At 38.6% G+C, this 13,218-nt stretch overlaps 1 protein-coding gene across 6 annotated transcripts in view; it reads right to left on the reverse strand.

The window, feature by feature from the left end:
* Nucleotides 1–13,218, reverse strand: part of LOC136373453 (chromodomain-helicase-DNA-binding protein 1-like) — a 102,797-nt gene that overhangs the window by 23,964 nt on the left and 65,615 nt on the right. For 5 of the 6 annotated variants that reach the window (XM_066338350.1, XM_066338349.1, XM_066338347.1 and 2 more), the window contains exons 14-22: nucleotides 12,962–13,152; nucleotides 11,579–11,767; nucleotides 11,247–11,409; nucleotides 9,480–9,632; nucleotides 9,118–9,189; nucleotides 2,776–2,925; nucleotides 1,967–2,115; nucleotides 1,593–1,689; nucleotides 1,416–1,511 (exon numbers count right to left, since the gene is read on the reverse strand). In XM_066338350.1, coding sequence (XP_066194447.1) covers nucleotides 1,416–1,511; nucleotides 1,593–1,689; nucleotides 1,967–2,115; nucleotides 2,776–2,925; nucleotides 9,118–9,189; nucleotides 9,480–9,632; nucleotides 11,247–11,409; nucleotides 11,579–11,767; nucleotides 12,962–13,152 — 1,260 coding nt within the window. The remainder of the gene's footprint in view (nucleotides 1–1,415; nucleotides 1,512–1,592; nucleotides 1,690–1,966; nucleotides 2,116–2,775; nucleotides 2,926–9,117; nucleotides 9,190–9,479; nucleotides 9,633–11,246; nucleotides 11,410–11,578; nucleotides 11,768–12,961; nucleotides 13,153–13,218) is intronic. The other variant, XM_066338348.1, reaches the window with a different exon arrangement.

The raw sequence follows: 13,218 nt of genomic DNA on the forward strand, positions 1-13,218 counted from the left end.
TTATCCTCCTGTGATTCTGTTAGTAATAAATTTGCTTTGCAACCTTAAGTTGAGCCTGTTTTGCCCTTGGAAGTGTTTTCTCCTGGTCCTTATCTCAACTCATTATTCTTTTGTTAATTTTTTTTCTCTCCTCTACCCAGCTGTGGCAGGGAAGGGTGAGTGAGCAACTCTCGTGGGTGCCTAGCATTGGGCCAGTGTCAAACCACGACACTTGTATAGGTGAATAGACATTGCATGCCAAAGAGCTAACTTACTGTTTCACACATTTCACAGAATCACAGAATATTCTGAGTTAGAAAGGACCCACAGGGACCAAAGTCCAACTCCTGGCTCTGCACAAAACACCCCAAGAGTCACACCATGTGCCTGAGAGCATTGTCCAAACACTTCTTGACTCTGTCAGGCTTGGTGCCGTGACCACTTTCCTGAGGAGCCAGTTCCAGTGCCCAACCACCCCCTGGGCAAAGAACCTTTTTCTTATACCTAACCTAAACCTCCTCTGACTTAGCTCCATGCTGTTTCCTCAAGTCCTGTCACTGGTCACCAGGAAGAAGAGATCAGTGCCTGCCCCTCCATGTCCCTTCATGAGGATGTTGAAGACTGCAATGAGGTTCCCCCCTCAGTCTCCTTTTCTCCAGGCTGAACAAGCCAAGTGACCTCAGCTGCTCCTCATAAGGCTTCCCCTCAAGGCCTTTTACCATCCTTGTGGCCCTCCTTTGGATGCTCTTTAATAGCTTAATGTCTTTTTTATATCATGGCACCCAAAACTGCATGCAATACTCAAGGTGAGGCTGCAGCAGTGCAGAGCAGAGCCGGACAATCACCTCCCTTGCCTGGCTGGCGATGCTGGGCCTGATTCCCTCCAGGACATGGTTGGCTCTCCTGGCTGCCAGGGCACTGCTGACTCATATTCAACTTGCCATCAACCAGGACACCCAGGTCCCTTTCCATGGTGCTGCTTTTCAGCCTCTCATTCCCCACCCAGTCTGTCCATACATCCAGGGTTGCTCCATTCCAAGTGCAGAATCTGGCACTTGCCCTTGTTCAAGTTCATATAGTTGGTGATTTCCCATTTCTCTAATTTCTTGAGGTCTCTGCCTCTGAGGTGGTCAATATCTCCCAATTTTGTATCATCTGCAAATTTACTTAGTATCCCTTCAAGTCCTGTATTCAAGTCATTTATGAAGATGTTGAAGAGCACAGGGCCTGAGACAGAGCCTTGTGGAACCCCACTAGTGACAGGTTGCCAGTCTGATGTCACCTCATTCACTATAACCCTTTTTGCCCAACCCATGAGCCAGTTGCTCACCCATCACATGATGTGTGAATGATGTAAGAATGAAGAAAAGATAAATAGGTGAAAAAGAACAAAAAATAGCATTAATTAAGGAAAGAGGGAGGGAACAGAGCAATACCTTGAACTGTGAAAGCAACTCATCTCCTACAGTCAGTGGACCTGGCTCATTTTCTCGAGTTTCAGCCCTCTTCAGGATTTCATCTATATCCATTTCCTGAAACAGAAGTTTCTCTTTACAACAAAACAATTCATATCTTTCTCTGTCCATCAAGTGTAGATGCACTGTTCCATTTACCTGAGGCTCTTCTTCTTCCCCTTCAGGTTCTTTAAAAAGTTCCTCAGCACCAAACTTCAAAATTGCTGATAACTCTTCCTTATTAAAAGGTGTTGAGCTGAAATACAGAAAGTTTCAGATAAACACTTTATCTTAGTGAATTGTTTCAATTTACTATAACCATGAGTCAAATTTCCTTTTATCTTAAATAAAAACTAGTTTTAATATGTAAAAAAAATAAATGACATGGACAATATACTTTGCAGTCTTTACTTACATAACTCCTTACCACATATTTTTTGTCTTTTATTCACCAAGTGAAATGACTTGCATTTTTACTCAAATAGTCAGGTATACTTAAGCATAAGGTAATATGAAAGAATAAGCAAATATACCTGGAGGGAGTAGAGCCTGTATGTAGTACAGTTTTCCCCGTAGTGTCCATTCTCTGAATTACTAAGTGATCTAACACCATCTTTTTCTTGGCTCTTTCAAGAATATCTTCTTCTACTGATGCCTTTGTGACTAGTCGATAAATATTAACCTATGTATATTACAAAAAAGGTTTTATTTACCTGCTTACAAATTACCCATGAAAAAATACTCACATGAAGTTAACAAAAAACCCTTGAGCAACAACAGGGAGAAATATTAGCCATGATTACAAATCTTCTCAATCTTGTGGAACTAGTATTGCATATATGAAACCAGTCAATCATGTTATCACAGTCTCTATAGAAATTACATTTAAAAAAATAAATTCTTGGACCTCTCCTCTTTAAACTTCTATGATTAAGAACAAGCATGGCCACAAGGAAATATATTGTCTGATTACTACTTGAAGTATTCTGCAAGAAAGAAATCGAAAGAGAACTATGAAGTATTAAACAAAGCAAAATGGATGTGCCTGAAGTACAGCAGTTACTTTCTAGAATGATACAATGCCAATGCACATGGGACAAGTCCTCAACACTTCTCCTACCCATCCATTTACTACAGCTACTGTGCTATCTCTCTGTATAGGGAAATTAAAAAAAAATAAAATTAAAAGGAAAATCATGAATATTAACAGTTTTAGATATTTTTAGCAAGTATTAGCTATTCTCAGAATACATGAGGACTATGATGGGCCAGACAGACAGCTTATGGCTAACATAATGAATTCCTCCTTCAGGTTTGGTACTTAAAAGACAAGTGCATGTACCTGTTTCTTCTGTCCAATCCTATGAGCTCTAGCCTGCGCCTGCAGATCATTCTGTGGATTCCAATCAGAATCAAATATAACTACAGTGTCAGCAGATGCTAAGTTTATACCTAATCCTCCAGCTCTGGTGGACAGCAAAAAGCAGAAGTCCTGGAATTATAAAAGAAAAAATAGCTTTATATATATATTAACTTGTAGTGGTTTCACATTCACCAATTCCTGTTTCTCAGAATTAGTGTAGTGGTTTGAGTGTCTACCAGAATCATTTACCCTTTTTCTGCTGTGAGATAGGATTACGAGAAAAACAAAGCAGGCTCAAACTTAAAAGATATAAAGACAGGTTTATTAACAAAACTATAAGAGAGAAAAAAATTAATAAGGATCAGAATAAAACTTTCAAAACACTTTTCCTCTTCCCCCAACAGCTTCTTTTCTTTCTCACAGACAACATATAAAGACAAAACTCAGAACTCTAGGTCAGTACCACTTATAAAATAGTCTTTCATCAGTCCATTTAGAGAGAGAAGTCTTTTTTGGTCTGTTATGGTAACTTTCCACAAGAAAGAACAGTTGGCTTGTGGCTCGTAACTCTCACAAAAGCATACGCCTGGGGAAATCTGAAGTTGTGAAATCCTTCCTATATCATGCAGCCTTTCCTGTGGTTGCATATGGGCCATGAAATTCATTGAGGTATCATTTTTAAAGATGAATGGTTCCAAAAGCAACATGTTTTCTTCACTATCTCTAAAATCATCTCCATCTCAAGAAACAGGTCTTCTTTTTCCCTGAGGGCAGAGGGCTCCATATCTTTCTATCTTCCTCTGTTCAAACTTCTCCATTAGTTCACAGCTATTTCAATATTTACTTAGTCCATCACAAATACCTTTGCTCAAATCTACAATCTGAATACTCTCATTATCTCCTCAATCCATATTTTCCACAGTTTAAAGGGATATTCTAGCATATTACAGTCTGTTACCATGGCTCACAAAAGACTTTCAGCCCAAAATCCAAGGCATCTTCTCCATCTCCTCATCTAAGACGCCACTTTTTCTTTAACTGACTCTGATATCTTCATATTGTCTCTTTACATGTCTCCTACTCTGGCTGTTCTCTCACTCAGAGAAAGGTTAGTGCTTTGTACCTTTCATCTGTGAAAGGAAAGAGTTAACATTCTCTCAGGTCTTTAGAGGGCATGGTGGTTCTTCCCTGGGAGATGGCCGAAGGTGGTAGATTCAAGCCATGCCAGGGCTGGAGGCAGGATCTCTTGCATGGCTGGGCTTCCTCCCCCCCCTTCCTCTGCCTGGCAGCCACTGGAGGAGGGGGGGGCTCGGCCTGGGCCGAGATGCAAGTGTGGCATAGTGGCAGATGTTAGCAGCCACTTGGGCCTGGGCTCCACCGAGACAGGGCATATTCTCCTCCCCTCCCTCTGCCCAGGAGTCATCGAGCCCACCCTGGCCAAGATGGCTGCAGCAGCAGGGCCCAGCTGGCCTGCCAGGCCCTGGGGGCCATGCAGCAGAGCAGGGAGCCCTTGTTACCTGTTCTGGGGCTGGGAGGAAAAGGAGTTTTCCTGGAATTCCTCTGATTTTTAACCTGTGTAGCCCAGAGGTGTATCTAATTCTCTGATTGGTTAATCAAGCTGTCAACTTCAAAGCCAGTCACGAATTGGTTTTTGCTATAACTCTCTTGGAAAAAATCACTTCTGTGCTAAACCAGCACAGAAGTGATTTTATCCGGAAGTGATAATATCCCTCAAAAACCAATATGACACTTCTTTATATGCTCTGTGGAGCAGACTATGAACTCATATATTTCTTTAAGTATATCATAAACATTTGTTAGACCTGTAATACAAGAAGTTGTTTGCCATGTCTAAAGCCAGTAGATTGCTATTTGAATAGAATAGACTAGACTATTTCAGTTGGAAGAGACTGACAACGATGATCCAGTCCAACTGCCTGACCACTTCAGGGCTGACCAAAAGTTAAAGCATGTTATTAAGGGCATTGTCCAAATGCCTCTTGAACACTGACAGGCTTGGGGCATCGACCACCTCTCTAGGAAGCCTGTTCCAGTGTCTGACCACCCTCTCAGTAAAGAAATGCTTCCTACTGTCAAGTCTGAACCTCCCCTGCCCCAGCTTTGAACCATTCCCATGCATCCTGTCACTGGATCCCAGGGAGAAGAGCTCAGCACCTCCCTCTCCACTTCTCCACAGGAAGCTGTACAGAGCCATGAGGTCACCTCTCAGCTTCCTTATCTCCCTTCCTTTTCTCCAAACTAGTCAAACCCAATGTCCTCAGCTGCTCCTCACAGGACATTCCTTCCAGCCCTTTCACCAGCCTGGTTGCCCTTCTCTGGATGCATTCAAGGACTTTCACATCCTTCTTAAGTTGTGGGGCCCACAACTGCACACAGTACTCAAGGTGAGGCCACACCAGCACTGAATACAGCAGGATCATCGCCTCTTTTGACCAACTGGTTCTACTGTGTTTGATGCCCCCCAGGATGGGGTTTGCCCTCTTGGCTGCCAGGGCTCACTGCTGACTTATACTGAGCCTGCTGCTGACCAGCACCCCCAGATCCCTTTCTGCAGGCCTGCTCTCCAGACACTCCTCTCCCAATCTGTACTTGTGCCCAGCATGACTCTGTCCCAGTTACAGGATCTGGCACTTGCACTTGTTAAATTTCATGCCACTGATGGTTGCCTGGTGATCCAACCTATCTAGATCCCTCTGCAAGGCCTATTGTCCCTCAAGGGAGCCAACAGCCCCTCTCAGTTTGGTATCATCAGCAAACTTGCTAATGGTGCATTCAACTCCTGCATCCAGATCATTGATAAAAATATTGAACAGGACTGACTGGCTTTAGAATTGAACCCTGAGGAATACCGACAGTGAATAGTCACCAGGCAGATGTAGCTCCATTCAGTACAAACATTTGAGCTCTGCCCTTCCATCAATTCTTCACCCAGCACATCGTGAACCTGCTCATCCCACAGTTGGACAACTTGTCCAGAAGGACACTGTGAGGGACAATATCAATCGCCTTACTAAAATTGATAAAAACTACATTCACTTCCTTCCTTTCATCCACTAGGCAAGTGACATTTATCATAGAAACATATCAAATTAGTTAAACAGGACTTTCCCTTTGTGAACCTACATTGACTGTGCTTGATGATTGCACTGTTCTTTAAATGCCTTTCAATAGCACCCAAGTATAATCTGATATGGAGGATGTTTATAAATATAAAAATACAGGATTTTAGAAGCAGCTTTAAGAACACATAGAAGATTAGCTATTAAGCTTAGTTGTTAGGTAGTTACTAAGTAGAAGTCATCTAAGTAAGATGTATAATGTTGAAACTCAGCAAAGCAGGTCCTAGGTATTTGTCAAAAATCGATAAAGCAGAACTTTATGGCTTGAATCCAGAAAAATCAAGCTCCTCATCTTTGGCAAGAGCAAAGTGACCTGAAAAATAGCCAAACCTCCACCGCACCTGCCCAGAAGCGAAGATCAACCTGAGGAAGTCTGCCTTCCTCCCAAGACTCCAACTCATGACCACCAGGAGGCGACAGCTAATTAGAATACGAAGTGAGAGAAGGCAGGGAATGGGCGGGTGAGGAGGTGTGGGTTTGTGGGATCAGTGTTTATTTAAACTTGGACCTTGTCTTGACCAGGTACACACGGTTTGGAGGAGATATCCCCCATGTGTCCCAGCTGGAAATAAAACATACCGTTTTACAATTTCTAATTGTAAAATCCTTATTCTACGCTTCAAATTTCTTATTTTTTCCAGGTACTGAGGCTAGACTAACAACACATCTGTAGTTCCCTGGGTCTTCTCTCATGCTGTTTTTGTAAATTGTAGCAGCATTGTTTAGCTTCCAGTCAGCAAGGGCCTCCCCAGACTCCCAAGACATTTGGTAGATGATCAAGAGAGGTCCTGCTTTAACATCCTCTAGCTCATTTAGTACTCTGGGATGAATCCCATCAGGCCCCGTGGACTGATGAACATTCAGCTGATACAGCTGGTCCCTTGCAATTTCAGTGTCCACAAATGGAAAGTCACTGTTTCCACACTCATGGTCCTCTGACTCAGGGGACCAGGCAGCCTAAGGTCTATAAGTATTATTAAAGACTGAGGCTAAAAACACATTGAATGCCTCCACTTTTTCTTCATCTCTATTATTCAGGTGATCACCTTCATCTTCAACAAGTATCAGTCCACTGTTTTCTTTAGACCAGCTAGTATTTTTTATAGGCAGTTAAGCACCATGCAGCCACACAATCACTTCTTGCCCTCACCCCCAGTGGGACAGGGGAAGAAGAAAAAAAGACTGAAAGCAGGGAAACTTGGGGGTCAAGATAAAAATTGTTTAAAAAGCAAAGGAGAAGTGGAAAAAGAGAGAAAGAAAATAAAACAGAACAAGTGATGCAAATGTAATCTCTTGCCATCTTCCCATAGGCCGGACTGATGCCCAGACAATTCCCAAGCAAAAGATGGCTAATCTCCCTAAACCTCTTCCTCTACTTTTTTTTATTGCTGAGCATGATGTTATATGGCATGGAATATCTCTATAGTTAGTTCAGGCCATCTGCCTGGTTATGTCCCCTCCCAACCTCTTGTGCATCACCCAATCTATTCACTGGAAGAGCAGAGTGAGAAACAGAGGCGGCCTTGATACTATGTAAACAATGTCCAGCAACAGTTAACACACTGTTGTGTTATTAGCACTGTTTTCATCACAAATCTACAACATAGCACCATATGAGCTGCTATGAAGACAATTAACTCCAGTCCAGTCAGACCTTGTATAAGTATAAAGCAAACTGATATCAACTTCTCTTGCAGTTATCGGCTTCTCCATGGTTTAAAGGAAGCAGCACTCTAGAAGATTAACAAAAGCCACTTGGGGAGAAAAATACCAAGTAAAACACTGCCAAAAAAATACACCACCACCCCTTATTGTTAAAGCCTCATGTGTGCCCAAGTCCATCTGTTTTTTTGTAAAGAAAACGAAAGTGCTCTGCTGGGGTCAATGCTCTTTGACATATTTGTAAAGAATATGAAAATAAGATGAGTAATGAGGTGACAAAGGTTGCAGATGATATGGAGTTATTCAGGGTCAACTACAATAAAACCATATGAAACTAAAGATTAATAGGAAATAAATTTGAGTTTTAAGTACAGTCAAAGAATAGAGGCCATTACTGCTAAGGAATGAGTCCTTGGAGTTGTAAATATTTCTATGAATACTTTAGCTTAGTATTAGCAAAAAAAAAAAAAAACAAAAAAAAACAAAAAAAACAAAAACAAAAAAAAAGAAACATGAAATTTATTATTAGGAAAGAAATAAAGACTAAAACAGGTAACAATGTTATTGCTGCACAACTCCATAGTTTGTCTTCATTCTTGAATACCATGTGAAATTTGGGCCCCCCTTCATCTTAAAAACTGTACAGTACAACTACAAGGATTCCAGAAAAAGGCAAATATGTCTGTACTAGAAATTCAAAACAGAACTAACTTCTGTATTTAAAAAAATATCTAAAGTTTATGTTATGAAATGAAGTCCTTCCTCCTCAACCATAGCAGAAACATAAGTTCAGCAGCAACTGACAAATGTTATGCTTCTATTATGGAAAAGCCCTGTCAGTATAGGGCAAAAGACCTAAGATTATCAAAGGTATGGAATGGCTTCCATAATAGGGAACCTAAATAAACCAGGAATTTTAAGTGGTACACAATGGTTAGAAATGAGTTCTTTAGTTTCTTCCACGGCAAGAAAATAAGAGGCAAAAAAATGAAGATAACAGAAGCCAGATTTAAAGCTATTCAAGACATTTTTCTTTATGCAAGGATATACACAACTTAATTCTGCCATTGCTTAAGTAGGTATTTGATGTAAAAAAACTTGTGTTAAAGTGCAGTGCTCTGATAAAAACTGAAGGGCTAAGTCCTACACAGCCAGTTAAATTCTTCAGTTTCTAAACAGCACTTAAATTATTTTGTTAAAGAGCACTGACAAAAATCTAAAAATATAAATATGTAGTTATGTTAGTTATAAACACCATTTTAATAAATTCTGTGTTTCCTATTGAACCTCCTCTTAGCTTTTTAAAGTTTTTTTTGGTTGGCTGGTTTTAGGGATTTTTTTTGTTGTTGTTGCATGGGTTGTAAACCTTATTGTCTCTGCAACAGCAATGAAATTTCAACCTAATACATCCCTCACTTTATTCTATCTTCAGTTTCTGTGCAACATTTGTTATATTTCCTAGAAGAAAGAAAAATAAAGCTGAGTAGATTAAGAAAACAACCACCCACTTATACCATACCTCTGAGCCTTCTGCATTAAAATGATCCAAGGCTTGTTTCCTCAACTCTCCTTTTATTGATCCATCAAGTCTCTAAAGAGATTGAATGATACAGTTAAAAAGGAACTCCTACTAGTCTATCTGGAGAAACTTGAATTCTCAATTGCCAAACCAACTGGGGGGAAGAGGGGAGGAATAAAAATAATGTAACACTTCCAATTAATCAGTTTAATTTCAAAATACTATTAGGCATATAGTAATTGCTAGTCTTTTACTGTACAGAAAAATTAAACTTTCATAAATGTTTCTACAAAAAGGACACTTTTTTAAAGATAAAATGGTAAAAATCAAGGTTTCTTGACTACTATCAGCAAAATTCTTACCTGAAAGGGAAACTGACGATACTTCAAATACTCTGCTAGGATGTCTAGCATCCTCACCATCTGAGAGAAAATCAGTACTCTGTTGCCACGTTCTCGTAGACGAATTAGTAGCTTGTCAAGAAGGATTAGTTTTCCACTGCTACGTATTAAATGCTACAAGACAAGAAAGTATGTATTGCAAAGTAAGTTCACCTCAACACTAACATACACTGCAGATGGTTAGACATTCATTAACTGAACATGAAAGTTGTATAAGCATTTAGTCAATCCTGATCTTGTAAAATCTCATTATAGAAGCTTTAAGTGCTCTAACTGAAATCAACAGGGGTACCAACTAGCATGTTTTTCAAATAAATGCATTTCTCAGCTCTGGCTCATAAAACAGCATCTTAACATTTCATTAAAAGGTTAAGCAAATATACTGTGCTATGAGTTAGAGCAGTTACAGTGTAGACTCAAATTCTCTTCCACCAAATAAACAACAGTGAGATTACCTGATTACCTTAGCACTACTTGCTCCTCGCTTTCTGTCTTTTGAACAGACCTAAGCATTGCTACTTGATCCTCTAAGTATTTTTAAACAATGCCTAATCAGTCAAGTTTTTCTGGCAAGATAAAAGTGAGAGGAATTCTGTTAATAGAAGTCAACATGCTTCAGCTGGGTTACAATGTTTAACCTTCTCAGCTCCAGTCAAAACAATTAGAACAGAAACTCAGGTGGCATGCTGAATTTTATGTTGAAATCATTAGGCCTCTAGCTGAAGAGGCTCAGGATAGAATTTTGGGGAATAAAAAATTGGGAGTTAGGTGCTTTTATTCTTTATGCCAGAAATGAGAAGGATGTATCATTCATAATTAGAACTAACAAACCTTATTCAGATGAGCCAAGGAAATAATTGCTACAAGTATGTAATTATTAGCAATAATGGCTGAATGGTTCTGATGAGATTAATTATAAATTTAAGTAGTTAGAGTATGCCAAGTTGCAAACATCCTTTAGCTTTGATGAGCATTTTATAATATAGAATAGCTTGTGCAGTGACAACCTGTGATTTCAATCAAGTAGTTTTGGGAAAGTTTCTACATTATAAACTTCAAAGTTTGCAGAAAAAAACCCCTTGATCTTTTGAAACATTTATGGTGTTATAAATGGCATCAATTATAACAGTCCTTTTATTTGTCACTGTGGTTCTCAACAGCTTTAGTACAAAGATCAGTTAACCTTTACAAAACACCCAAACCGTAAACCCACAACACAATCACAGATCATCTTTGGTAGGGATGCTATAATTGCTTTCATTTATAACAAAAAAACAACTAGACTAAGCCTAAAGAAATTCGGCAGATTACTTTCTGCTATCACATGGATTGTTGGTGTACCACTGCCAGTCACATACATTTGCATTTATATTCAATTTATCTGTTTATTCAACCGCTTTATTTTATTCTGGCTTTAAAATAGGTCTTCAGTTTATTTAGTCTGAAAATGCAGACTATTTCAAACTATTTCCTTTTTTTTTAAGTCATAATTCAAGCCAAGGATATTTTATTAAGTATTGATGTCTCTATTATTCAGTTCCACTTAAGAAACAAACAGAAAGGTAAACAATTCACTTACCTGTAAAACCCAGGATGCACATTTGATAGAGAACTCAGTCTTTCTTAAGATAATTTAACAAGAAGAAATAAATTGACAGAACAGTATAAAATTATTGCATGCATATTAGAGATGTAAAATCACTTAACTTGTTTTTAAAAAGGTATTACCTGTAAGGCTTCCTGTTTATTATAGAATTCATTATCGTCTGGTGGTTTAATGAGGTAGCAATGGTTACAGCACTTCTTGAGTTCCATCATAATGTTCAAAAAGCCCGAGGTACTACCTTTTGAACCTTTACTCAGGGCTTTATAATTCCTGGTTAAAATCCACCTATGATACAGAATGTGCACAATGGAAGTAATTTCTAACTATTTGTGGAAATATGAAGGATGTAAGCTCTCAAAATATCAGTTAAAGTTTCATTATGAAAACTTACACTTCAGTAATTTTTATAGAGATATCATTAAAATAGCAGGAATTAAAAAGTGTCATTACTTACTTGTAATATTGCTTCTGCAATGCACTCATTTCCATCCTCAAAATTTGTTCAACCTTAGCAGGTAAAGACTTTTCTACATCTTTTTTAACTCTTCTGAGTAAAAATGGTTCAAGTTCTTTGTGAAGACTTGCATAACCGAACTCTCTCCCTTTGCCATGCTCCTCTTCAAAATCTTCCCAGGAAGAAAATCTTCAACATAGAAAGAATAAAGGTAAAATAATGACATACCATGAACACAGACACACAAAGACCATAAATATACCATGTGCACAAACACAAATGGACTTCTTCACTACTCCCCTCTGTTTTATTAAATACATTTCTGAATTTGCATCTCACAAGAAATTCCAAATATTTGGTCTGCAAATAGGAGAATGGAAATTAACAAACTTTTGCAGAATAAAAATTCAAAATAAACTCCTGAATTTTAATTTCTTCAGTGAAAACACAACATCTTATTTTTCTGCATGGAAACACAGGTTAGATATAGAAATTCAATTATATTTCTCAAGAGCAGTATGAAAAAGTAGTTTTATAGCTGGAGGAAGTGCAAGAGAATAGACCACATACCTTTTGCAGTTTGTATGGACTAGCTGAAATGTGATTATCCTCTGGTATGTGCTAATGGACTAGGAGAATGCATTTGTGATCAAATGAAGAATAGGTGCCAGACAACAAACTTAGTGGCTTTGTTTGTAACGTTCTGAAGAAGTCAATGCAATGCATAGCATCAAAATTAATTTGAGCTACAATGCTTTGTATTTACACAATATTTGAAAGGAAGATGGGCTCTTATTTATTCCAAATATAAACAGAGGTCAGTATAGAATAATGTCAACATAGTAAACCTATTCTATGCAAATTTTAAGGACAAATTGCCTGAATCATAGAATCATGGAATGTCCTGAGTTGGAAGAGACCCACAAAGATCATCAAAGTCCAACTCCTGGCCTTGCACAGGACTACCCCAAGAATCACACCATGTGCCTGAATGAATCACTGGATATTGGGCATTGTGGTTTTCATTCATGGTACTAACACAGGAAAGATGACATCCTCAGCCCCATTCTATTTCCCTACAGCAAATCCATATGATTTTCCTTTTAAATTAAGATGAAGCATGTTTTCAAGGTTCTGACCCATACATCAATCCATCCTTTTTTTGAACTGCCAAAACAGAAAAAGTGACAGTTGCTACCAAAGCAATTTATCCAGAGCAGCATGAAAAATATGTGCATCTATTTTATAAAAAATATTAAAACTATTTCACAATGCAATTCTTTATTGTTCTCCAATCACTACAATACTTGACCATAAGAAACTTGACCACAAAAAAAATTCCAACAAACAAACAAACAAAAAAAAACCCATCACATTCCTTACTTTTCTGGCATGATGAAGTGCAGCAAAGACCAAAGCTCTTTAAGGGAGTTTTGCAGAGGGGTTCCAGTAATAAGAAGACGATGATTAGACTTAAAGTCTATTAAAGTCTTGTACAGAAGGGAATCATCATTTTTTAAACGATGAGCTTCATCAACTCCTATAAATACCCAATTCAGACCACCAAGGAATGACTTCAAGAAATTGGGGGGAGGGGAAGACATTATACAAGTTAATATATTATGCAATGTCTGACATTT

This window comes from Sylvia atricapilla, chromosome W (assembly GCF_009819655.1).
Source record: "Sylvia atricapilla isolate bSylAtr1 chromosome W, bSylAtr1.pri, whole genome shotgun sequence".
Classification (NCBI taxonomy): Eukaryota; Metazoa; Chordata; class Aves; order Passeriformes; family Sylviidae; genus Sylvia; species Sylvia atricapilla.